The 25,882-nt window shown below is 40.4% G+C and overlaps 2 protein-coding genes across 5 annotated transcripts in view; one reads left to right on the top strand and one right to left on the bottom strand.

Moving 5' to 3' along the window:
- Positions 1-13,016, bottom strand: part of LOC106093281 (baculoviral IAP repeat-containing protein 6) — a 45,948-nt gene extending 32,932 nt beyond the window's left edge. For all 4 annotated transcript variants that reach the window (XM_013260332.2, XM_013260331.2, XM_059361818.1 and 1 more), the window contains exons 1-5: positions 12,660-13,016; positions 12,006-12,316; positions 8,163-9,291; positions 4,324-6,019; positions 37-275 (exon numbers count right to left, since the gene is read on the bottom strand). In XM_013260332.2, the coding sequence (XP_013115786.2) occupies positions 37-275; positions 4,324-6,019; positions 8,163-9,291; positions 12,006-12,316; positions 12,660-12,897 (3,613 nt within the window). In that variant the 5' untranslated portion in view covers positions 12,898-13,016. The remainder of the gene's footprint in view (positions 1-36; positions 276-4,323; positions 6,020-8,162; positions 9,292-12,005; positions 12,317-12,659) is intronic.
- A 1,590-nt stretch (positions 13,017-14,606) lies between these two features.
- Positions 14,607-25,822, top strand: LOC106093282 (uncharacterized). Its single transcript, XM_059361382.1, has 13 exons — positions 14,607-14,776; positions 14,985-15,083; positions 15,152-19,503; positions 19,562-19,676; positions 19,741-19,820; positions 19,888-19,993; positions 20,126-20,653; positions 21,139-21,149; positions 22,939-24,414; positions 24,473-24,587; positions 24,652-24,731; positions 24,799-24,904; positions 25,037-25,822. The coding sequence occupies exons 1-13, from the start codon at positions 14,746-14,748 to the stop codon at positions 25,573-25,575; spliced, it is 7,638 nt and encodes a 2,545-aa protein (XP_059217365.1). The 5' UTR covers positions 14,607-14,745; the 3' UTR covers positions 25,576-25,822.
- Positions 25,823-25,882: the final 60 nt, after the last annotated feature.

Below are 25,882 nucleotides of genomic sequence, written 5' to 3' on the forward strand. Positions count from 1 at the left end.
CTTTTATGTTTAAGACAAAATAATAATCAATCTTACCATCATTACTGCCAGAAGGTGTTTCATTCGAACCACCAACCCCTGAAGATGGATGCTTAAAACTGGAATGTGGTCCCTTCATTCTATAACCAAACCCGCTGGTGTTTTGTTTCAACAAGGTCACTTGTATGGCAGCTGGGTTATGGCACTGCTGATACAGCGAGAACTTTAAGTCGATATGACCCAAAGTGGCAGCTTGCAACAGATTAATCTCAATAATATGTTCATCCCAAGTGGTACTTTTTGCAAAAAATAAAAATATTTTTGGAGAAATCAATATGGGTTTTGTAATGAACAAAAATAAAATAAAATGTTATAGTGTTAGAATATTTTTTAAAATTTTTTTTTTATCAAGCTGATTTCTGTAATAAAAATACCCCCGCCAGTCGATTTGATAGCGAGTTTGAATTAGCAAAGCGAGGATCGTGGGTTTCATTACCACCAGATAATTTGGTTTGTCTCTACTATGGCATCACAATGTACTACAACCACTACGACACTACAACCTTAACTTGCCTATTTTAAAAGTAGCCGTTTTATGTCCCAAGTTAATGCCGTTAGTGACTATGAATACATCGACGGACTCAAATCTTAATATGGATGAATCTTCACAATATTCTTTAGCAACGGTTGTACACTTGTAGCAGAGGAAGTCAACTGAAGCAGCACAATATAATTTCTTTGAGTAATTGACTTTTCCACCAGTATGTTGGTTGTGTGGCAACGAAGATCGCCCTGAGGGAGTCAGGAATCTGAAACTCATCAAATTTTGGGTATTTTTCTGTTCTGCTGGGGGATGGCGATGCGGCGTGTCATATTCGGTGCCACGGTTTATTTATCAGGGAAATCCTGATCACTTTACTCCCCCGAAAAGGGATCTCGGTGTTGCAGGTACGAATTGTTCTTAATAGGTCTTGGGGCACCGGAGCAGAAATCTTCTTTGGCTTCCTTCGAATCAGGTAATTCTATAAATTTCTGGACGGTTGTGGCGTTTTTCATAAGGAGTTCATCGCTATGCTGAATGCACTGAAAACGATCGGAATATTACGAAATGCGTGTAATCTGGCGTCGGATAATGTGTTGTTGTTGTTGTAGCAGTGTGTTATACACAGGGGATAATGTTTGGTCGAGACTGGTTAGAAGATGCATTAGGCTTCTTCGTTGAGCATTGAGTCTGGTTAGAAGATACATTGAGCTTCTTCGTTGAGCATTGAGCTGTCTCTTACTCTGCTGCGACCGGGCCAACAAAGGGTATTGGCATACCTGGATGCCGTCGATCTGGCCAGGAATAAATAGCTGTTGAGCGTAGACCATACAACGTAAACCATTGGTACGGGGACGCTTCCTAAGATGATCGCACGAAGAAAAACTTATCCTGGGGCCGAGGAAGTATAACCTCGGACTGCTTAAAGCAGCCCTAAATGGTCACCCCAGGTCTTTGACGTCGCGCAGGACACATGGAGAGGCCGCATTCTGCATAGTGTGTGATGATGAGTAGAAGTTATAGACCATTGTAGTCACATTTGCATGTGAAGGTGGCTATCCTTGTTAAGCCCTTAAAGGTAAGCAAGCTCGTTCCGGTCCATACGGCCGATCGGCGCGGGAATATGTTAGCCATTGGTTATGTAAAGACGCCAATAACTCACCTTGTCATATCGACCAGGCGCCTACCGGCCTCTAACTAAGAGTCACCACTCGATACCGCTGATTGCCCACCACTCCAGATGCAGCTACTCCGTATGGGGCATTCCACTATCCGCAACCTGTGGACGAGCCTGGTAGCTCCCTGCTAAGCTTCTCTTGATAACGAAGAACACCAGTCTGTTGGTGGGAGCTCAAAGTTGGTGATAATAGTTATCCCGTGACGTCTTTTTTGTTTTTTTTCCTCTTCTGCGCTCTTCTAGGGCCAACTTAATGGACCTAAGAACTTAGAGTGAACGTCGGTCCCGGATTCTAGTTGCCAACCCTAACCTGGGGAATGTTGAATACCAAATAATGGCACTGATTGGGTTTAACTGGTCAGAGCTCATGCCGAACTAGAACCCCTCTTTCATCTCAAACATGGTCATTGACCTCGGATAACTAACATTCGTTAAAGATATTGAACTAATATCTGCAGCGAGTTCACCCATAAGCACTATTTACAAAAAAGTGAGTAACCCAACCTTGCAAAAACGGGATTCCTATCGATACTGTTGATGCTGTTGCACAGTGAACTCTTGGTCAAAATAGGGTACTTAAATTTTTAAATGTACCAAACACACCATACCTCGGAAATGAGTAAGGCGATTCAAGTGAAATTTTGCGAAAATTTTCACTATTTTAGAATACAAAAAAAAAATGTTTTCCAAGCCTAGGATGGGGTATCTTGGGATCATAACTCAAGTGGAAGGTATTTGAAAGTGGAAGACGAATCTGATATCCAATTGGTGGTCCGCCTCACTACCAAAACTCCTCGCTAATCACACAGAAAAATATTTCGGAGTAAAGTACAAATCTGACATCCACTTTCGGTACCAAGTGTGTGGGGACAGTCCCACCCATATAACAACCCCCAAATACACAGAACAATCTCATGGCAGCCGGTTGTGCGTACAGGATTGACCCGATGTAGTCTTTTAACGGCAAGGGCTGCCGCCTCAGTGTACAACAGACTATTACAATAACAGAACTTATGTACTGGGACTCAAATAAAAGGTATTTGAAAGTAGTTCACAAATCTGTAATTTATCATTAGAGCCAAGTGTGCGGGTGGCCGTGCCACACCCAAAACACCCAATAAGTGTTTCTTCATTTACAAAAAAAAAAAATACATGGTATAGCTTTTGGAGTCTTAATATTAAAACACTTCCAATGATGCATAAACTAGTGTATAACAGAGCTCCTGAAATTGTCCACAACAAACTTACAGTTGGTAGATCTAGCCGAAGACTCGTAGTTGTACCCATACGCCATCGTCTCCTAAGACCTGAATGACAATTTATCTACCATCCAATCGTCTAAGGAACTCCTTACCTCCCCATATTCAATTTATTGGCAACACAGATAATTTCAAGAAAGCTTTAAAGAATCAGTACAAATAATTTCTTTCTTTTTTTAAAGAAATTAGATGTGCACATTACAAAGTATATTTTGGGTTGCCCAAAAAGTAATTGCAAATTCATTTAACAAACCGAATCAACGCTTGTGATATGCACCTTAAACGCAATGAATTCGATCCGTTTTTAAAACGAATCATAACTGGAGATGAAAAATGGATTGTTTACAACAACGTTAGTCGAAAACGATCATGATGCAAGCATGGTGAACCAGCTCAAACCACTTCAAAGGCTGATATCCACCAAAAGAAGGTTATGCTGTCTGTTTGGTGGGATTGGAAGGGTGTGGTATATTTTGAGCTGCTTCCAAGGAACCAAACGATTACTTCGGATGTTTACTGTCAACAATTGGACAAATTGAATACAGCCATCAAGGAGAAGCGACCAGAATTGGTCAATCGTAAAGGTGTCATATTCCACCAGGACAACGCTAGACCGCACACACCTTTGGTCACTCGCCAAAAACTGAGTGAGCTTGGCTGGGAACTTTTGATGCATCCACCATATAGCCCTGACCTTGCACCATCAGACTACCATTTATTTCGATCTTTGCAGAACTCCTTAAATGGTAAAACTTTCGGCAATGATGAGGCTATAAAATCGCACTTGGTTCAATTTTTTGCAGATAAAGAGCAGAAGTTCTATGAGCGTGGAATCCTAAATTTGCCAGGAAGATGGCAAAAGGTTATCGAACAAAATGGCAATTATATATTTGATTAAAGTTCATTCTAAGTATTATTAAAAATGCAATTACCTTCTTTTTAAAAATCCGCAATTACTTTTTAGGCAACCCAATAACAACTAAACTTAAAGGACATAAAACCCTCCGAGCGAGTTTTTAGGCCAATAAGGATCATATGGAATTGAAATGAAGTTATTTGCAAGTAAAAATACTATAAGTGAAACGAAATACTTATACATATCACTTTTGCCGTAGAGTATTTCACTAAAAGCTCTTAAACAGTCGAATATAATATACAAAGGAAAATTTTATGTCTTATATTGGAAAAGAATGCGTATCGGAGCATGCCTAGTTCATATAATAACTAATACGATGGTTTCATCTTTTATGTTTTTTTTTGTTAAAAAAATTAATTAAATATCTTTACTCTCCTAGTTGAAGATCTTCAGTATTTTTTTTTTTTTTTTTTTGAAAAAGTTTTTAAGTTATATATTATGTTCTACTTACGCATCATTGTGTAGACGCCAAGTGTGCTGTGAAGGTTTCCTTTGCTTTTGCGCCTGGACCAAATCGTTCCAACAACTGGGAACTTCAGCTGTATACAGCACGACTTTTTCATCGAATTGGGTCAGGGAGTACAGCGTACGCAGATCATCCAATGACAAATCACCACTGCGATAGGCTAACAGATTTGAAGTGGCTGAATTCATAGATGTCGAAGATGGTGATGGTGATGATTGGCATATACCACCAGAGCTTTGCATAGAACTTGGCCCACAATCCACTTTAATGGAGGTGATTAAAGCCACAGGTATGTTACATTTTTGTCCATTGCCTGATTCCGGTGTAGAACTTGTCTCGCCGCCAAATGACAACTGTTGTTCATTTTGTTGTTGGGGCGTTACACCATCCGTAACGCATCGCTCACTGCTGCCCATCTCATTGCTGGATACCACCAATGTGGGACAGGTTTCCTCTTCCATATCGATCATTTCATCGCCAGACTCATTGTCGCTATCATTAAGTGAATAGAATATCAATGAGCCTCGGCGAGTGCAGCAGCATAGTCTTTCGAGACTCCGACAATAGGCTACTGAAACAAAATGATGTTCCTCTTCTTTAATGGTACTGATGCGTTGAAAATCAGCCAAAGAAAATATTTCTATGGATCCATCTGCACAAACGACGCAAAATGCTCCCGCATTTGGATTGGTATTGCATACATTCGACTGCAAAATCGATTCCGTAGGCATGGTAATATTTTGGAAGTTTGGTAACATACATATTTGCTTGGGATAGTTCTCCCGATTAAAGGTCATGGCCATTTTGTGCTCATTGGGTATGACACCGTTGATGCAATCGAAAAGCAATAATTGGCCACCCACTGACTTGCTAGACTGGCATTCCTCGTTCATGGTGTAGTCATCATCATGACACTCTTCATGGCCAGCACATTCTGTGTTGAGGACTTCGGTAATTATCATTTTGTTGTTGTTGCTTGCTGTTCTGCTGGTGGGATGAACTTTAGTTTTCACCAATTTAACCAATAATTGATTACAGTTGCTATTGGTGGGTATTATTTCGGCTATTTCCACTAGTTCTTCTTCTGCACCTCCCGAAACAGCACCATCTTGTTTTAGACCATTGGTGCGCTTCAGCACGCAACAACTTTCGACTATACAATCGATATCTTCGCTAATGCTTACCTTGGGAGCAGAACTGCTACCTGGTTCAGGATTAGGAGAATTATTGGTCTTTGCAGAGTCATTGGTTAAAGCGGGTTTGGGTTTCTGTACATTTTTGGCGGCGGCAAGTAGATTCTCCTTAAAATAGTTAATATCCATTTCCATGTCCTCTGGGGCAACACTAGGCCCGCTACTTCCGCCCACACCAGATATTGAACTACTCTCCACTGGCTGGCCATAGTTGTAATCAAATAGATGATAAAGATCATTAAATTGTTCGGCCATCTTCTTGAATTCACCTTCCAAATATGCATCGTTATAATCCATGGGTGAATCGGATTTTTCAACTGAAGTGCCTGGATCGGGAGTGGAAGCAGCTACTATGTCAGCCACAAAGCCATTGCTGTCAATGCCATCTGAGTATTTGTCAAAAATGGTACATTGGGATTTCTCATCACGTTCATCATGATATTTTTTGTTGAGATGAGTTTCAGTACTGCTCGATGGATCGCCGCTTGCTAAAGTGAAAGAGCACATAAATAAATAATAAAATTAATAGGTAAATATGGGTTAGGGAAGTGATACGAGGAAGGATAAGACTACTTGTTCAATTGAACAATAAAGTTTTGATAGCAGAACATCGAAAACCTCGGCCGACACGGGAAAACTACGAGCACCACACAGGCTTGAACTTTGAGCTCCAACTTGTATAGGAAGCTTAGCTGAAAGCTACCGGTCGCGACCACAGGTTGCGGATGGTGAAAAGCTGTGTTTTTATGCGGAGTAGCTGCAAATGCGGCCGCGAACAGTCGGCGATTTTCGAGAGAAGAATCTCAGTGAGGAGCCCTGTGGCACTGGCCCACAAAACCCATGCGGTTGGAGCGCTGGACCAGTAACCCGCCCACGGAAAACTATGAGAAACATAGAAATAGTAAAAACGGACCAGTAGCCAAGACGCTTGAGGGAGTACAGCTCCCGAGACTCGTTGGAGAATTTACATTCGCCGAACATTAATTAGCGTGCATTTTCATGACTGCATGATAGGAGGTCCTCGTGGCACTGGACCTTTCCAAGGCATTCGACACGGTCAGCCATGCCAAACTATTTGAGAACATCGCCAACACGTCCGTCCAGCCAGGCCTGAAACGTTGGTTCGCGAATTGTCTGTGTGCTCGCCAGTCATTTGTGGAATTTAAGGTTAAGAAGTCGAAGCAACGTAGAGTCAAACAGGGATTTCCCCAAGTCGGAGTGATATCTCCGGCACTGTTTCATCTCTACCTATCTTCCATTCCATCCCCTACAGACGTCATAGAGATTGCATCATATGCGGACGATTGTATGATCAAGGCGTCGGGCCACCCACTCATTGTTGACATCTGCTATAGGTTAAACGTCTAACTCAACCAACTTGCCGCTTATTTCGCTGCATGAGATTTGAAGATATCTGCCACCAAATCTTCACTACAATGAGGTTAATAATGAACTGAATGTGAAAGTCGATCAAGAAACGATTCCGACCATCAAGTGTCCCAAAATATTAAGTCACATATGACAGCTCTTATACATTCTCCACAGATGCCACAGCAATTTGCCATAACGTTAAAGTAACAACAAGGTCCTCAATTCACTTGCCGGCAGCACTTGGAGTGCAATTAGCCGATCTGTGGTAAGTTATGCAGCGCCAGTTTGGTCTCGTCAGCTCTCTAAAATGTATTGGAATAAAATTCAAATTATTCTGTCAGAATACCGTTCTTCGAACTGCGACGGTCTGTCTGCTCAGCTTTCAGGTGGACCACCTTCATCAAGTGACAAAAATCCTACCCGTGCGAAGACAAAACTATATACTGTCCAAGCAATACCATCTGGGCTGTTATCGCAGGGGCCATCCAAATCATCATCTTGATCTTGATCATCAGGTTTTCCACCGCCCAGAACCCCTTAGGTGGATCTATATGATCTAGAGCGAGAGGTCCAGGAATTCAAGAGAGAACCTCTAGATCAAGTGGCATATCAAGCGAAATTACACAACATTCATGCAGATACGGTAGCAGATGCGGTGAATAGCTTACGGATGGATGTGGTTCTTGGAGGACCGCCTCCCATCGCACCTGAAGAATTTGAACACCACCGACAAACCAGAGTAGTTCTGGCTCAATTACGACCCGGCAGATACAGCCGCCTCCACTCCTACAGATCTGGGACCAGAGGGCACACGTCACCTGCTTTACTGCCCAGCCAGACCCACTCGATTCAGACCCAAATACCACCTTAATTGCTGGATGAATATTAAACAGAACCAAGCAAACGAAAGATAGAAGACAACATACTGCTACAACAACAGCAACGCCCGGTAGCTCCCAGTTAAGCTTCTCGTAATAACGATGAACACCAAACAGATCGGAGCTTAAAGTTCAAGCTTGTGTGGTGCTCATAGTCATCCCGAGCCGGTCTCTACTCTTCTAAATCTGCTTCAGTGATATCGGTGAGATGAACGCATAAGACTTTACTAGAAGACTGGGCAGACAGTGAAAGATGGAAACTGTAACTTTCGAAATTTAAATTTATTTTTCGATAATTTTGGTCGAAAAGCCCCCGAAAAAAATTAAATTTCTACCAGCTCTGTAAGGCTTTTGAACAAAAACATAACATATTTCAATTTACCTTTTACACTGTTCGAAGCACTTGTTTGTTTGTTGTTGTTATCCAAATTTGTATTTAAAGTGGTGCCAAGACCACCTGCATTCAACATATTTTCAGTTTTACTGCGATTATTTTCACTTGTTGGCTTGTCACTTTCGACGATGTTCACAACGGCCATTGTTAACAAATGTTCACCCGTGGTTTTACGTGTGCTTAGGCCCAAAATTATTTTCGATCCCACTACTCCAGCTCTCATAGTTGAGGTGGATGTACAGGGTGTAACCGTTGGTGGCGGTAGATTTCCACTTACTGCAGCTACACCGCTGGCCAAACATGTTGATCCGGCTTGCGTGAAATTCATGGCATAAATTTTATATTGTGCTCGTGCATTAGGTAGCACGCACATAGCTGTGACACGGGTCCATTCGTAGCTTGAGTCTGCATCCTCAGTGCCATGATCGCCTCCACCTGCGTTGCCAACACCGCCGCCACCACCAAGAATTTCCTTCATCAGAGAGGAAATATTAAAACAATGCATTTGTTTTAGATGACGTTCGATGCTCCAAATTGTTACATCGCCAGTCTGTGTACAACTGGTACACAATACATTGGCATAGTCGCTGTTAGACACAACATCAAAGCCAAGTGCACCCGGTGACCCAACTGCTGGATTTGTGGCATAGGTTACGGCCAGCGGAACATTTTGTGTGTATTCCCCCTTCACAAAGGGGCACATGGGCGAATGACGTTCATGTTCACTCCAAGGTTCATCGGTTTTCTCCCAACACACTAGGCAAACATTACATGTGAAACACATTGCCCTATCCTCACCCGACGAGGAAGGCTGATGATAAAATCCCGCCTGAGCCATTTGGTCGGGCAATGCCCATTTGTAGTCCATATGAGGCCATTTTTCAAATGTTTGCCTACGCACGGCTTCTGAATGCATGAGTACACGTTGCATATTGTTACAATGCCAACTTATATCCGAGTTGCGGCCACCGGCAAGCAGATCAATGAGTCGCTCATTTATGGCCGACGCAATGGCCAATGCTGGTACATGGCGCTCTAGCCTTTTCAGCATTATAACCAAATTATTGGCCACAAATTTGAGACTCGAGTAAGGAACCTGCAAGCATATGGTGTTCCACTGAAAAATAAAAAAGAAAATTATTATTGGAATGGATGTTTTAATAAAAGTATAAAATGAATCAATTCAACATGATCATATGTTTAAAAGAGGACCAACTGGAACTTAGATAGAGTTAGTGAATGGATGGTTTGATATCTGGTGTTGGAATTTGACCTTCACAGATTGATCGAGAAGGTAGAGGATACCGACGATACCGGTGCAGGTTTAGAGGGGCAGGCAGAAACCCCGAGGAAGGAGCTGAAAGTTGTACACGATCTAATACCTTTGAACCGAATTTTGGGTACTCTTCTGTTATGCGGAAGGGTGGCATAATATATTCGACATAGCCTTAGATAACAATGTACTCGGAGTACGGACAATGTACCGAGGGGTTGTTGTTGTTGTAGTCACATGTCTTTAAGAGGCAGCGATCCTCGTCTAGCTCCTGTAGGTGAGAAAACTCGTTTCCAAAGGACCGTTCCCCACGGGTTCATGATGATCATTGGTTATTTTAAGGCGCCAATAACGCGCCTTGTCATATCAAGCATCATAGGCACTCAGTATTTATGCATAAACCGTTGCCGCCTGGCCTCTCTCTGAGATTCTCCACTCGATACCGCTGATTGTACGTGAATGCAATTGGAGCCACTCCGTATGTAGCATTCCACTATCCGCAATCTGTGGACGTGCCCGGTAGCTCGCAGCTAAGCTTCTAGTGAAAACAATTACACAACACAGATCAGAGCTCAAAGTTCCAGCCGAGGAGCCCTTACTCGTTGCCGGATTATTTGCCGTTTTCCCTAAAACCTATGCATTTTACAGCATCATCCATCAGAATTTTCGAAACTGTAAGCAATTCATCACTTTCGATAATAATTTCCCATGTTTAGTAATTTTGCATATATTTTCTTGTTACATAGTCACAGTCCCTCGATCTCACTGGTTACAAGGTGAAACATTTCAATTAAAAAAATTACTTTAACTATACTCTTGTTTTTACAATTCTACGAAGAAATAACAGCTTATTATTCACTTTAATGCATTTTAATGCATTTTCTAAAATTTTTAAACGAATTGACTATTATTTTGCACAACCTATAATTGGACTTTTTGTAGCAATAGTGCTTTCTTGTGAAATATCAGTGCATGTTTAACATTTTCGTAAAGGAAGTTGTTTTTGGTGTCTACATGCATTACAAATAGGTACCTTTTAATTGGAAATCATCGATCTAGCTCTCATTTCATGCACTTAAGATACCTTTATTTGTCCGTCTATCCTCTGACCCTATTTTTTTTTTATTTATTTTTTTTTTTTTTTTTTTGCACATGAGCCTTTTGGCGGGGGTAACGCCATTCAGACGAAGGGCATCGTGAGTCTGAAGGCACTGAAGACGATTTAGATGCAGAATTGGCCGCCCTTAAGCGGAATAAGGCGACTGACGATCCGGCCAGGAATGGATCGCTGATAGGTGCTGCTCACGCTGCTGAACCAGTGAACATTTCCCTATGCGAGTTCCTTGCTGATGCGGTAGGATGCAGTTTGTCCAAGATCTGTGACACTTATCCTTTGGAAAAAGGGCGAGGCATCTTCTTCAGGATTTTGGCTACTTGAGAGGAATTGAAGACTGTCGAGCACATTCTGCTCCAATGCCCAGCTTTTGCGGTGAGAAAGCACAGGACTATCCTTATCCTGGGGTTGAGGAATTCGCGCTACTGAGAGGATACTTAGGCGACGCGTTGGACAGAGGCCGAGGGAAACTTCTGGAGTATTTTTTGCTAACTAGCAGGAGCTGAAGACTATCGAACAGTTTATCCTTCAATGTCCAACTTTGACGGGGAGAAAGTGCCAGATTATGGATAAAAACTTAACACAAACTTCACGGCATACGGTAATCGTTATTATTTGCCTTCGTTGCCTCTTCCCTTCTCTTTTCGTTCTATTGACATGCACCGTACTTATGTTGCCCTGCACCATACTCATTATGTGGTCTTCTTGTTTTCTGCAACTTAAGAACAAACAAAAAAATTAACTCCGAGTTAGGCGGCTTGAGATCGATATAACCGAGTAGGCGCCTATCCCTCGACCAAACATGATTCTATAGAATATCAGAATATATCTTTTTATACCATAGGGTTATGATTGTTTTTTTACACATGTCCCAAGTGATATAACTCTCCTATATGCGTATATTTACCACTAAGTAAAACCACTAATACATATTAAATTTTTAGACAACTTTAGAAAAATAAAAAAAAAATGCCATTGTAGCATCAGTGGGTTAAAATTAGCGTCGTCTTTGGAGATGGGGCTGGGTTTCTTTGTTCTCCATTCCATATAGTATATGGATATCCCGCCTGTGCTTGACTTTAGAGGCTCCTATATTGAAAGTATGGCGTTATAGATTCGTGATGTCGCGATGGAGCTATACATCGTGTACGCCGGTTGCAAGTTGTACCCCATGTTATTAGCGCAACATGAGTAGCCTTAACCTAACACCAATCGGCTACAATACCACGGAAGCCGGTTGTACGTACCGGATTGGCCCGATGGAGTCTTTCATCGGCATTGACTGCCGTCTCAGTGCTACAACAACAACAACAACAACCAATCGACTTTAATATACATTCTCTTCCAGGTAACAAAAAAAAGGCATGACCCGCAGCCGATGAACAATTTCGAAATCACCTTTAATCAAAGAAAAATCACTTTCCGTTTTTTACTAATTACTTACCCGTTGTGCTTTTATGCCTTTTTTGGAATTACTCTGGGCATTTCTTATTTTTTCCATTAACTCATTTTGCAGATCATAGGGACACTCAATATCCTGCTCTAGGTCCTTAAGACATGTCTGAAATAATATTGCCTCGGAAAGCAACATTTCCAATTGTATGCAATCATCATTGTTGGGAACGGGTGTCTGCAAAACCGTATCCAAAAGCAATACACCATTGTAGTCGCCTCGAAATCCAAGAACACGTCCGTCTGTTAAAAGTATTTTTTCTTGCAATGGCATAAAATATCCATCGACATTGGTGTTAGATTCTGAAAATATTGAACGGCAGTTACCCAAATTCGTTAATAAACGATTTTTTTCATTAACATTTTGTTTAAAGGATATACCACCTGACCGTCGTCTGTCTGTATGTACGCCCTCAGTGTATATGTGTGTGCGGGTGTGTATTTAATGTGAAAAATACATGTGAAAAACATGTATTTTCCTATTTCAAAATAAAACTTTTCTCAGCAATTGTAGCACGATCATCATAACACACTTTTATTTTGCCATCATGTACCTAATGACTCACATACTCTCACACGGTCTGGTTCCCCTCCCTAATGCAGCGCACAAGGGCCATCCAGTGTGTCTGTCTGTATGCGTACTTACCAAAATGATAGTGATGCAAAACAACTCCCGAGTGCACATCGAGAATTTTGACATGATTGAGGCTGTCGAAGACCAAAATCACATTCAGATTTGGATGGTACACAATACTTCGGGTCTCAATGGTCTCTTCATCTGCTTCAATTGCTTTGGATGTTTTGCTGGATGTGCCGCTGCTGCTACTGTTGTCTATGGGCACATCCAAATAACCATCTGGTTTTAATATCCGTTCCGTGGCCATACCATAGGTTGGTGCAGTAAACGTTGAATTCTTTTCTCGTTTCCACGGGCCGTCTTTTCGTGCAATTAATTTTAACTCGATGTAGCAAAAAATACAAAATAATTTATTTATTTTTTCTTCGTCTTTTGTTACCTCAGACCTGTGAATAAGATACGATAATCGTTTAAATCGATTATTGTGTGATAATTGGCAAGATTTTTTGACATCGATGTTCTGCCACGATTAATCAAATTGTCACACAAGGTTGATCAATGAAAGATAGTCATGCATGCGCTCAATCTTAAAGACCAAAACAGAATGAGCGCGTTGGGGTTTATTTTCGAGCGTTGCGTTGAAAAATCCAACGCTGCAAACAATTCCCACAAAAACAACACGCAAACGTTAAAGAATTTTCAACGTTGCCGACTAAAATCGAGCCTCATTCTGTGAAGTAGTATTTTTGGAAGTCAAAGTTGAAATTTGTTAAACTATTATATTTTTCAAGGCAACGCTCAAAAAAAAAGCTTAAGGCGCTCATTCTGTTTTGGCCTGTGTTTTCACAATGGAACTCCATATAAAAAAGGTGAACCAAATTTGTGAAAAGTTTTTCTTCTTTCTTCATTGAGTGGAAATTTAACACTCACTAAAGACGTGGGCAAAACGTTTTTTAACTTGGGACAACATGATAAAAAAGGAATTTTCGCTGCATTTTTGTTCATTGTCTTTTAAATAAACAACAATTGTTAGCAAATATAGCTCTTTCACTAGGACGCCCCTGTAGCCAGTGCAGGGGTCGTGGGTTCGATTCGCGCCAGAAGCTTTCGTCTGTCGCTACTGTGGTATCACAAAGGACTTAAAATTGTCTAAGTGGGTCTGTAGAGGACTGCCACTCTTACCTAACCTAGCTTTTCCTTTTTTTTTGTGATAACACTACGCAAACAACGAATTTTAACAAAAATAATGCTTTTGATAAAACTTGGGAGTGTTGCGTATATGTCTTTTTATTGCAAAGAAGTTTCTTTTGCAGGATTTATACAACAAAGAAAACAATGAACACAGTGAACAACTTTAACCGATTTCAGCCGAATTTTAATCATTTTTCTTTAACAAAGTACATATAGACTAAAATTAATCGTTTTTATTTGTGAAAAAATTTTGGGTACAGTATCAGGAACGAGCATTTTGCTTAGGATATGTCAATGCATTTCCTAAACCATGTTTAAATCACATTTACTATTCATTCACTAGAGCCCAAATCCACTTGGTTTGAGATTATCTCTAAACCCGTTTACACTACGGTTGAAGTGATTTGTATTTGTTAACATGGATGTTTTGAAAGCGTTTTTACTTTGATTTGCATTGTTATTGTGTGCATCATATTGTTATTGTGGCCAGCAATTAAGTTGGTGAACGGATTTTTTTTTCTTTCATTTTGTTGCATTTGAATTTCGAAGAAGATTTACTGCAAATTTGCTCACACTGAAAATGTATGGGAAACCTCGTTGCAAAACACGATATTTCCGAACTCGTCGCAAATCTAGATTTTCTATAAGTGTAAACATGGTTTTGGTGGCATTCGATTGTGTACAAATAAGCTTACCTCTTAATAATGTACCATGGATACCGTTTTTTGACACTAATCAATTTTCTGTACCGACTACCTATCCTATCGAATAGAAGGTATAAAATCAAGATAATCGAAATCGATTCTCACTTTGTTTGGAGTTTTTTTTTACTCGCACATGGCTTGCACCGTCTAAGTTGTCTTTTGAATTTCACAAGGGTGTCGGGACATTTTGTCTGTATTTTTTACATAATTTTTTAAAGGTTTGAAATAAAATCGTTTTTTTTTTGTCAAATCCTGCAATAATGGATGGAGTTAACGAATCAGGGGGTCGTGGTAAGTAGACAAAAAGTTTGTTCTGTCCATAGGAATGCCGCTTTGTTTTTGGGACTTGCATTTATATGTGTGTATGCGAATATGTGTGAAAAAGAACCGTTTTTATTCAAAATGAACGCCATTCTGCTTGGGGGCAAAAAAAAAAATTACAACTTTATTAAAATATTTGAAAGCTAAATAATTAAAAATGTCTTTGCTCATATTTTAGTCACACGAGCCCTTCGCAAGCGATTAACTTCAGTTGATAGTGATAGCTCCAGCAGGCCTGGAACGCCAGTTCAAATGAAAGTAGCTGCCAGCTCATCCAGTATGTAATTGTCTTTCAGATTTGTGTGTGTGGTAATTCGAAAATAAAAATTATTGGCCATTTTTCAGAAACTTTTACAGAGTCGCCTTTGAAGCCACGTATGAGTCGTCGTAACTCCCTATCGGGAGTAGCAACTCCTGTTAAAACACCCGGCAAGAGAACAGCCGCCATCACGAGTATAGCCGAAGACGAAGTGGGCAAAGCTTCTCCGGCAAGGCGAACCACACGTCGTCGCAGCATCTCTTCGGAAATAGAGACGCCAGCCCAAACGCTTACAGTAAAGGCGCCGGATTTTGACACACTAACAGAAGAACACGAAGATAACATTAGAATGACAAGGTCCAAGTCGAAATCTCCACAACAGATAATGTTAGACAAAACTATGGAGCCTCAAAGTGCAAATAAAGGTAGAAGAAAGTCTATGCGAAATTCCCCTGTGGTTTTTCAATTGATTGAAGAGCCTGAGGTGATAGTTGACAATTTAAACGAAAAGGGAAATGCAGATAAGGCCCAAAAGGTCGAAGATACAACTGTTAAATCTGATAATATAAAGCAAACCAGAGCATCTATAAATAAGAATGAATCGCTAAATCCAACATCTCAAAATAATTCAACACAGGGCTGCGAGGAAAGTACTGCAGAAAAAGAAAATTTGGTTAATGGAAATAATTTCGCAAACGAACTTGTAGAAAATGCCAAGTTGGCTACACCCAGAAAAAGTCTCTTAGTTAATATGGACGAAAAAAATGTCCAAAGTTCTGCGTTGGAACATAAACTTGTACTAGATGAAAACCATAATGCGTCGGAAGGGAATACTAAACCTCAAGATGAAGTAGAAACATATGTGGTTGTAAAGAATGAAATTCCAGATGAAGATATCGAGGGCACAGAAACATTTAGTGGTGATGTTATGGATACACTTGCTTTCGACTCTACTGAGCCAGAGGAAGCTTGTATGACTCCATCACCTGCTAAATTAATGACAGCCACGTCAAAGCAAGGTTCGAACAAAGAAGCTGAGACTATTGAGAAGGCTTGTATATCTCCATCACCGTCAAAACGAAATCCGGCTAAGTCGTTGGCAGCCATTCCCATGCATGACTCAAACAAAACACAAGCGGTAGGAAGACCTTCTGTAGACTCTACGGAAACAAAGAAGGCTTGCATGACTCCATCACCGTCCACACTACAATCGGGTGAATCTTTGGCAGCCAATCCAATGCAAGGTACCAACGAAGAAAAATCGATAGGAACACGTGCTGTAGACTCTACTGAACCGAAGGATGCTTGCATGACTCCATCACCGTCTAAACGACTATCTACTAAACTAATGACAGCGGCTCAAATTCAAGATACTAACAGAGCGGAAACGTTAGGTACACCTGGTACAGACTCTCCTGAAATGGAGGATGCTTGCATGACTCCACCATTTTCAAAACGATCATCTACTAAAGCAATGGCTCCGAAGGATGATTGTATGACTCCATCACAGTCTAAACGACTATGTACTAAACTAATGACAGCGACTCCAATGGAAGATACTATCAAAGCAAATCGGCTCGGTACGCCTGCTATAGACTCTACTGAAAAGGAGGAAGCTTGCATGACTCCACCACCGTCTAAACGGCAATCTACTAAATCAATGGTAGCCACTCCATTGCAAGGTTCCAGTAAGACAAAAGCGGTAGATAAACCTTCTATGGACTCTACTGAACTGGAGGAGATCTGTATGACTCCAACGTTGTCTAAACGGCAATCTAGTAAATCAATGGCAGACAATCCATTGCAAGCTTCAAGCAAAGCAAAAGAGACAGTTATACCCGCTGTAGATTCTACTGAACCGGAGCAGTTCTGCATGACACCATCACCGTCTAAACGATTAAATGCCTCAAATAAAACAAAAGCGGTAGCGTTTAACTCTCAGATTTCCGATGATGAATGTGAGAAAAGTATTTATCCAAAGACACCAGGCAGTTCAAAAACAAAAAGTTTTATTGAGATCAATAGTTCATGTCAAGAAGAAAACTATCATGATGATGATCATTCCATCATGAGTGTTGACACAAGTGACGACGAAATACCAGAAACTCAACAACCGTCTAAAGAAGCTACAATAAAACTAACCCGAGTAAATATGGAAAAGGAAATGCTACAAAATATTGATGAGAATGAAAAGCAAGGCAAAGTTGAATCAAGTCCAAGTAAACAAAATAAAGGGAAATCATTCCTAGCCAAAGAGCCAATGGAAGAAAATGATGTCAAAGAAAATGTCAAGACACCAAAAGAACAGAATTATGAGGCCAACATTACAATTAATACCTCTGCACCAAGTGCAGACAAGGTCTCAACTGCAACACCCAGTAAAGACGACGAAATGCCCCAAAATAATACAAATTCCATTGCCCTAGATATTCAAGAAGAAGCAGTATTCAAACTTAAATGGTGCAATCCTAGTGTGGCTGCTACAGGCAATACAAAACTTGATACCATAGCAGATGAGAAAACTGTTCCAAAGAATAGTTCAAAACTCTTAACTAAGGATGAAACAGTGAAGAAGAGGAAGAAACATTTTCTTAAACGAGCAGAATGGAATGAAGATGAAGAAGAGACTCCAAACGAGGACTCGGAGGACGAAGAAGCCGAAATTGCTTCAGAAGGAGAGCAACAGGAAAAACCATATCACCGCAAACATGTATTCCATGATGACGAGGCCATGGAGGTAGACGATTATGAGAGCGGTGATTCTATGGATTCGGAAGAACGTCGCGAAATGTTGGACAATGAGATACCAGTCGATGGAGAATCGATTGGTAGCCACACTACAGATGGTGAAGACGATGGTGATGAAGAGGAAAGTGAAAATGATTCATTCATAGTTTCCGATGATGACGACGACGAAGGAGAAGAATGCCAACAGGATACCGACAGTGATGATGAAAACGAGGAAGAGGAAGAAGATGTAACGGAAAGCAGAAAGCGAGGAAAAAAGAAAACATTCAAACGTATACAACGTATGAATGATAGCTCATCATCCTCTGATGAGCAGGATGAAGAGGTACAAAATAAATCTAGATCTTCCACAAAAGACCACAAAGAGGAAAGTGATAACGAAGACATTGAAAAGTCTTCTAAAGCAAAGGGTCTTGAAAAACGTTCCTCATTTGACACCTCTAAACTAAGTGATTCAGCTTTGCGTCTGCAAAGCGAGAAGGAAAGTGACTCCTCACTAGAAGATACCAACACCATCGATATCAATAAATCGAGGCAGGAGATTTTGCGACTTAACCAATCGGATCGCTTTAATAAATCAGTTCGAGATCTAAATCCCGATGTGGAGGCCTCCCCTGAAATTGAGGCGGGAAATGAAAACGGCATAGAAGACTCATCAGGCCAGAGTTCAGAGACTGATGAGAAGGAAGTTATCCTAAATATAAGCAAAACTAAGAAGAAATATGGGGAGAAATCTTTACGCGACGAAGACATCGATTCTGAAGAGCCTTTGGAGAAGGGTACTGCAAACGAAAGCCTACAAAGAAATATACGTGTAACAACGGAAGAAGAAGAGGAAGGAGAAAACGATGAAAATCCCAGCGATAATGAGCGCGAAAAAATAGAAAGTGAGCTGCAGAGTGATAAAGAGAACAATGGTAGTGGCGAACCAAATATATCAAGTATGAGACTTAATCGCAGTTTAAATTTGAGCAAGAAGCGGGATTCTTTGCAAAAAATGGCCTTGCAGCGTTCATTTACTATAGGTGTGCGTATTAGCGGCGGTGAAGTAGATACCGCCGTCTTTGAAACCAAAGCAGCTGCTGAAGAGTCGAATCCTTCCTCTTCGGCCTCGGCAAATGAGGACGACACAGATGAAGCTGTTCTTAGTGCCGAAGATTTGAACATTCTGGAAAACATAAAGCCCATGCCCTTGGGAAATCCTTTGGTGCGAACAAAACGCCAATCTCTAGCCTTGCCCACCAATCCTGATATTGAAATTGGCACTGCGGTGCCCGCAAAGAAACCAAAACGCAAAAGTTTGGCTCTTCTCTCTGGCAACGATTTTAATCCTTCGCAATCATTTGTTCACAGTCTGGAGTTGCGCCGGGCTGAACTTGATCGCCAGAGCTCGAAACGCAAACGGCTGTCCAAGAGTTTCTGTGGAACTTCCGAGGGCCTAGAGACCAGCATTATTGATATGGACGCCCACCACTGGCGCAAACGTTCTAAATTGGCCATTGATAGCAGTTTTGTAGATTCTTTGGAGAATTTAAGCACCCACAAACCAAAAGCTAAGCATAGCTCAACTCCAAGAGAGAAACCGACCACGAAGCATGATAGCAGCATTAGCCGAATACTCAGCCGCTGTGATGAAATATTGGAGGCAGCTAATCGTGCCAAATTAGAGGCAAAACAGAATTACAAAAAGGTTTGTTTAAACTGAAAATTTCTTTATTTCAAGAAATTTAATATGGAATGTTTTTTAGAGCAAGGTAAAGCTGTCTAAAAAGACTAAAAAGGCAATACAACGCCAGTCTTTGTCGCCAGAATCAAAACAGGAAAAGATGTTTGCACCATTAACCAAGGAATTTAAGAAAAATGGTTAGTTCATGAGCTGAAGAAAAATTGGAATTTTTTTTTTGAATTTTTTTATTTGTTTTTTCAGACAAAGTAAAGAGAAGTGCTGCAGTTACTAGAGCTCTAAAGGCTTCAGCAGATATAATTATGGGCAAACCCAGAAATGCTGTAAGTTGATACGATATGAAAGCTTTGCAAATATTTTTATAATTTCTAATATTGTAATGAATTTTAGCCCTTTTTCGAAGAGGATGAAGATATTGAAAATGCCAAACGTTTGCCTACGAATATTCCCGAATCCGTTGCTGAAATTAAAAATAAACCAAAAAAGGTGAAAAAAGGTAACTACAAAATTTATTGTACTCTTAAGCCAGCGATGGGCAAGCATACAAATACTATGAAAATTTTGTATGTGTGTTTGATCCCAACACAGCCTTCAACAAAAACCCTAAAATGTGTTATTCACTTTTCAGCTCATGTGGTAGCACAGACCAAACTGTGCCGAAACTATGCCACATCTGCTGGTACGGTGGTGGAGACTCTTCGCACCCCCGAAAAGAAGAAGAAACCCAAAATTATACAGTTACCTACAGGAAAGGTGTGTGTTGAACCAATTACCCCAACTAAACATTCCATATATTCCTGTGATGGCATGGTATTTCATGAAAGTCCAGTTACACCTGGTGCTCCTGGTTTCAATATTGAATTTTCCGCGCTTGATACACCAGAATTTTTACAAATTAAAGATCGCAAACGTAAGCGTAACATGCCTTTGACAGACAGCAAGAAGCACACAACATTCCCCAAACCCCAGTGGACACAGTCTGGATTATTTGTCGAAGAAGAGATGCCAAGGCCATCACATTGTATGCAAATTTTAAAGAAGCACAACCAGCAACATAGCCTTGGAAACTTTAAACAAAACGCCCTGTTTCGTGGTGATATTAAGCGAAGTTCCACGCGTGAGATATTACAGCTACGAGAGCGTCGCCCTCTACAAAGCAATTATTAGAGAGGAAGGAGCATTATAAGACTAGCTTAAGCTATTATACATTAATATTGTTAGCCTATGTCATTCACCGGTCAACATTTTATAAGTCTGATTGTGTCTCTTGTGGCATTATCCCAAAAAAAAACATCCGAATCAGTCCCTGTATATATGATTGAATTTTTGGCAACATACATACATAATAACATTTTGCTACTCATAATCAGGCTAAATATATATCTCAGAATTACTTTTTGTTTCTTGATTTAAATCTGTTATTTTTCCATTTTTGTTCTCATTTCTATTATTTACGTTTGCATGTTTCGGCATCTTTTCAAGTTACAAATAAATAAATGGTTTTGCGTTGTGGTAAAATGTTCACAACGTTGCAAAATATTTCAGTTTATTAAATTATTGCGTTTTCCATTGGAATGGTGAGGGCAACGTTGCGAAACATATAAATTTTATTCCCTGTATAAGGAAAATTCTAAACTCAAGCCAACACTGAGGTATTTGCCCAAGGAAAGACCTTACGGCAAACCCAAGAAAACTATGACAGTTGGCAACTATAACTTCGACTAGTTTACGGTCCACCCAGTCAACTAACGTATTTTTAGGATGAGAAGCGCCATCTAGACTTGAACACAAATTTTAATGTCATATTCGTAATCTACTCCAAGATACCTTTCATTTGAGTCCCATATAGCCAGCCACCCATTGTCAGCTGATATCCCCATTTGGGGCGTTTTTGGTTTCCCCCTATACTTCGATCTGATTTTGTACACCAGATTCGTAATCCACTCCCGAATATCTTTCATTTGAGCCCCATATTGACATGAATGTCCAATATGTCTGTTTGGGGGAGTTTTGCGATCGGTCTACTTTTGATTTTGGGTGATATTTTTGGGGTAACGGGGGAGGGTTCGCGCCCTTCCCATATCAACAAATTATAAAGCCTTTTCCTCCTCCCTGACCATATTTGTAATCTACTTCCGTATACCTTTCATTTGAGTCCCATATTTGTCATGGTCGTCCAATAAACCTATTTTGAGGGTTTTGGGGTTGGGGCGTCCCCCCAGTTACTTGGAGCCAATTTTTAATACGAAATTCATAGTCTGCTCCTGAATACCTTTTATTTGAATCCCATATTGTCCCGATCGGTCTACTTTAATTTTTGCGTAGTACTTTTGTTATAAGGGGGAGGGTCCGCCCCCTCCAAATATCAAGAAATTATATGGCCTATGTTTTCTCCCAGACCAACCTACAAAATCTGTGAAAATTTCAAAGAAACATAAATTAATTTTATATATAGGATTTTTATACCCTCCACCATAGGATGGGGGTATACTAATTTCGTCATTTTGTTCGTAACTAATCGAAATATTCGTCTGAGACCCCATAAAGTATATATATTCTTGATCGTCGTGACATTTAATGTCGATCTAGCCATGCCCTCCGTTTGTCTATCGAAAGCACGCTAACTTCCGAAGGAGTAAAGCTAGCCGCTTGAAATTTTGCACAAATACTTCTTATAAGTGTAGGTCGGTTGGGATGGTAAATGGGCCATTTCGGTCCATGTTTTGATATAGCTGTCATATAAACCAATCTTGGGTGTTGATTTCTTGAGCCTCTAGAGGGCGCAATTCTTACTCGATTGGAACGAAATTTTGCACAACGTGTTTCGCTATGACTTCCAACAACTGTGCCAAGTATGGTGAAATCGGTCAATAACCTGATTTAGCTGCCGTATAAACCGATCTTGAATCTTGACTTCTTGCGCCATTAGAGGGCGCAATTCCTATACGATTTGGCTGAAATTTTGCATGACGTATTTTATTATGACTTCCAACTACTGTGCCAAATAAGATCTTTTGTCGTTGGGAAGAGGACACATATAAACCGCTCTTGGGTCTTGACTACTTGAGCCTCTAGAGAGCGCAAATTTTGCACGACGTGTTTTGTTATGATACCTAACAACTGTGCGAAGTATGGTTCGAATCGGTCCATAACCTCATATAACTGTCATATAAACCGATCTTGGTTCTTGACTTCTTGATCCTCTAGAGTGCGCAATTCTTATCCGATTGGAATGAAATTTTGCACGACGTGTTTTTTTATGATATCCAACAACTGTGCCAAGTATGGTTCAAATCGGTTTATAACCTGATATAGCTGTCATATAAACCGATCCTGGGTCTTGACTTCTTGAGCCTCTAGAGGGCGCAATTCTTATCCGATTTGAATGAATTTTTGCACGAAGTATTTTGTTATAATATCCAACAACTGTGCCAAAACGAGGAAGAGGAAGAAGATGTAACGGAAAGCAGAAAGCGAGGAAAAAAGAAAACATTCAAACGTATACAACGTATGAATGATAGCTCATCATCCTCTGATGAGCAGGATGAAGAGGTACAAAATAAATCTAGATCTTCCACAAAAGACCACAAAGAGGAAAGTGATAACGAAGACATTGAAAAGTCTTCTAAAGCAAAGGGTCTTGAAAAACGTTCCTCATTTGACACCTCTAAACTAAGTGATTCAGCTTTGCGTCTGCAAAGCGAGAAGGAAAGTGACTCCTCACTAGAAGATACCAACACCATCGATATCAATAAATCGAGGCAGGAGATTTTGCGACTTAACCAATCGGATCGCTTTAATAAATCAGTTCGAGATCTAAATCCCGATGTGGAGGCCTCCCCTGAAATTGAGGCGGGAAATGAAAACGGCATAGAAGACTCATCAGGCCAGAGTTCAGAGACTGATGAGAAGGAAGTTATCCTAAATATAAGCAAAACTAAGAAGAAATATGGGGAGAAATCTTTACGCGACGAAGACATCGATTCTGAAGAGCCTTTGGAGAAGGGTACTGCAAACGAAAGCCTACAAAGAAATATACGTGTAACAACGGAAGAAGAAGAGGAAGGAGAAAACGATGAAAATCCCAGCGATAATGAGCGCGAAAAAATAGAAAGTGAGCTGCAGAGTGATAAAGAGAACAATGGTAGTGGCGAACCAAATATATCAAGTATGAGACTTAATCGCAGTTTAAATTTGAGCAAGAAGCGGGATTCTTTGCAAAAAATGGCCTTGCAGCGTTCATTTACTATAGGTGTGCGTATTAGCGGCGGTGAAGTAGATACCGCCGTCTTTGAAACCAAAGCAGCTGCTGAAGAGTCGAATCCTTCCTCTTCGGCCTCGGCAAATGAGGACGACACAGATGAAGCTGTTCTTAGTGCCGAAGATTTGAACATTCTGGAAAACATAAAGCCCATGCCCTTGGGAAATCCTTTGGTGCGAACAAAACGCCAATCTCTAGCCTTGCCCACCAATCCTGATATTGAAATTGGCACTGCGGTGCCCGCAAAGAAACCAAAACGCAAAAGTTTGGCTCTTCTCTCTGGCAACGATTTTAATCCTTCGCAATCATTTGTTCACAGTCTGGAGTTGCGCCGGGCTGAACTTGATCGCCAGAGCTCGAAACGCAAACGGCTGTCCAAGAGTTTCTGTGGAACTTCCGAGGGCCTAGAGACCAGCATTATTGATATGGACGCCCACCACTGGCGCAAACGTTCTAAATTGGCCATTGATAGCAGTTTTGTAGATTCTTTGGAGAATTTAAGCACCCACAAACCAAAAGCTAAGCATAGCTCAACTCCAAGAGAGAAACCGACCACGAAGCATGATAGCAGCATTAGCCGAATACTCAGCCGCTGTGATGAAATATTGGAGGCAGCTAATCGTGCCAAATTAGAGGCAAAACAGAATTACAAAAAGGTTTGTTTAAACTGAAAATTTCTTTATTTCAAGAAATTTAATATGGAATGTTTTTTAGAGCAAGGTAAAGCTGTCTAAAAAGACTAAAAAGGCAATACAACGCCAGTCTTTGTCGCCAGAATCAAAACAGGAAAAGATGTTTGCACCATTAACCAAGGAATTTAAGAAAAATGGTTAGTTCATGAGCTGAAGAAAAATTGGAATTTTTTTTTTGAATTTTTTTATTTGTTTTTTCAGACAAAGTAAAGAGAAGTGCTGCAGTTACTAGAGCTCTAAAGGCTTCAGCAGATATAATTATGGGCAAACCCAGAAATGCTGTAAGTTGATACGATATGAAAGCTTTGCAAATATTTTTATAATTTCTAATATTGTAATGAATTTTAGCCCTTTTTCGAAGAGGATGAAGATATTGAAAATGCCAAACGTTTGCCTACGAATATTCCCGAATCCGTTGCTGAAATTAAAAATAAACCAAAAAAGGTGAAAAAAGGTAACTACAAAATTTATTGTACTCTTAAGCCAGCGATGGGCAAGCATACAAATACTATGAAAATTTTGTATGTGTGTTTGATCCCAACACAGCCTTCAACAAAAACCCTAAAATGTGTTATTCACTTTTCAGCTCATGTGGTAGCACAGACCAAACTGTGCCGAAACTATGCCACATCTGCTGGTACGGTGGTGGAGACTCTTCGCACCCCCGAAAAGAAGAAGAAACCCAAAATTATACAGTTACCTACAGGAAAGGTGTGTGTTGAACCAATTACCCCAACTAAACATTCCATATATTCCTGTGATGGCATGGTATTTCATGAAAGTCCAGTTACACCTGGTGCTCCTGGTTTCAATATTGAATTTTCCGCGCTTGATACACCAGAATTTTTACAAATTAAAGATCGCAAACGTAAGCGTAACATGCCTTTGACAGACAGCAAGAAGCACACAACATTCCCCAAACCCCAGTGGACACAGTCTGGATTATTTGTCGAAGAAGAGATGCCAAGGCCATCACATTGTATGCAAATTTTAAAGAAGCACAACCAGCAACATAGCCTTGGAAACTTTAAACAAAACGCCCTGTTTCGTGGTGATATTAAGCGAAGTTCCACGCGTGAGATATTACAGCTACGAGAGCGTCGCCCTCTACAAAGCAATTATTAGAGAGGAAGGAGCATTATAAGACTAGCTTAAGCTATTATACATTAATATTGTTAGCCTATGTCATTCACCGGTCAACATTTTATAAGTCTGATTGTGTCTCTTGTGGCATTATCCCAAAAAAAAACATCCGAATCAGTCCCTGTATATATGATTGAATTTTTGGCAACATACATACATAATAACATTTTGCTACTCATAATCAGGCTAAATATATATCTCAGAATTACTTTTTGTTTCTTGATTTAAATCTGTTATTTTTCCATTTTTGTTCTCATTTCTATTATTTACGTTTGCATGTTTCGGCATC

The sequence above is a fragment of the Stomoxys calcitrans genome, chromosome 2, assembly GCF_963082655.1.
Source record: "Stomoxys calcitrans chromosome 2, idStoCalc2.1, whole genome shotgun sequence".
Classification (NCBI taxonomy): Eukaryota; Metazoa; Arthropoda; class Insecta; order Diptera; family Muscidae; genus Stomoxys; species Stomoxys calcitrans.

What these genes read in the sequence shown, in the direction of transcription:
- LOC106093282 (XM_059361382.1), top strand. Translation starts at nt 14,746, where the DNA reads ATGGATGGAGTTAACGAATCAGGGGGTCGTG. An exon ending in AGTAGCTGCCAGCTCATCCA is followed by an intron (nt 15,084 to 15,151) that starts GTATGTAATTGT and finishes GCCATTTTTCAG; the next exon opens with AAACTTTTACAGAGTCGCCT. An exon ending in ACCAAAAAAGGTGAAAAAAG is followed by an intron (nt 24,905 to 25,036) that starts GTAACTACAAAA and finishes TTCACTTTTCAG; the next exon opens with CTCATGTGGTAGCACAGACC.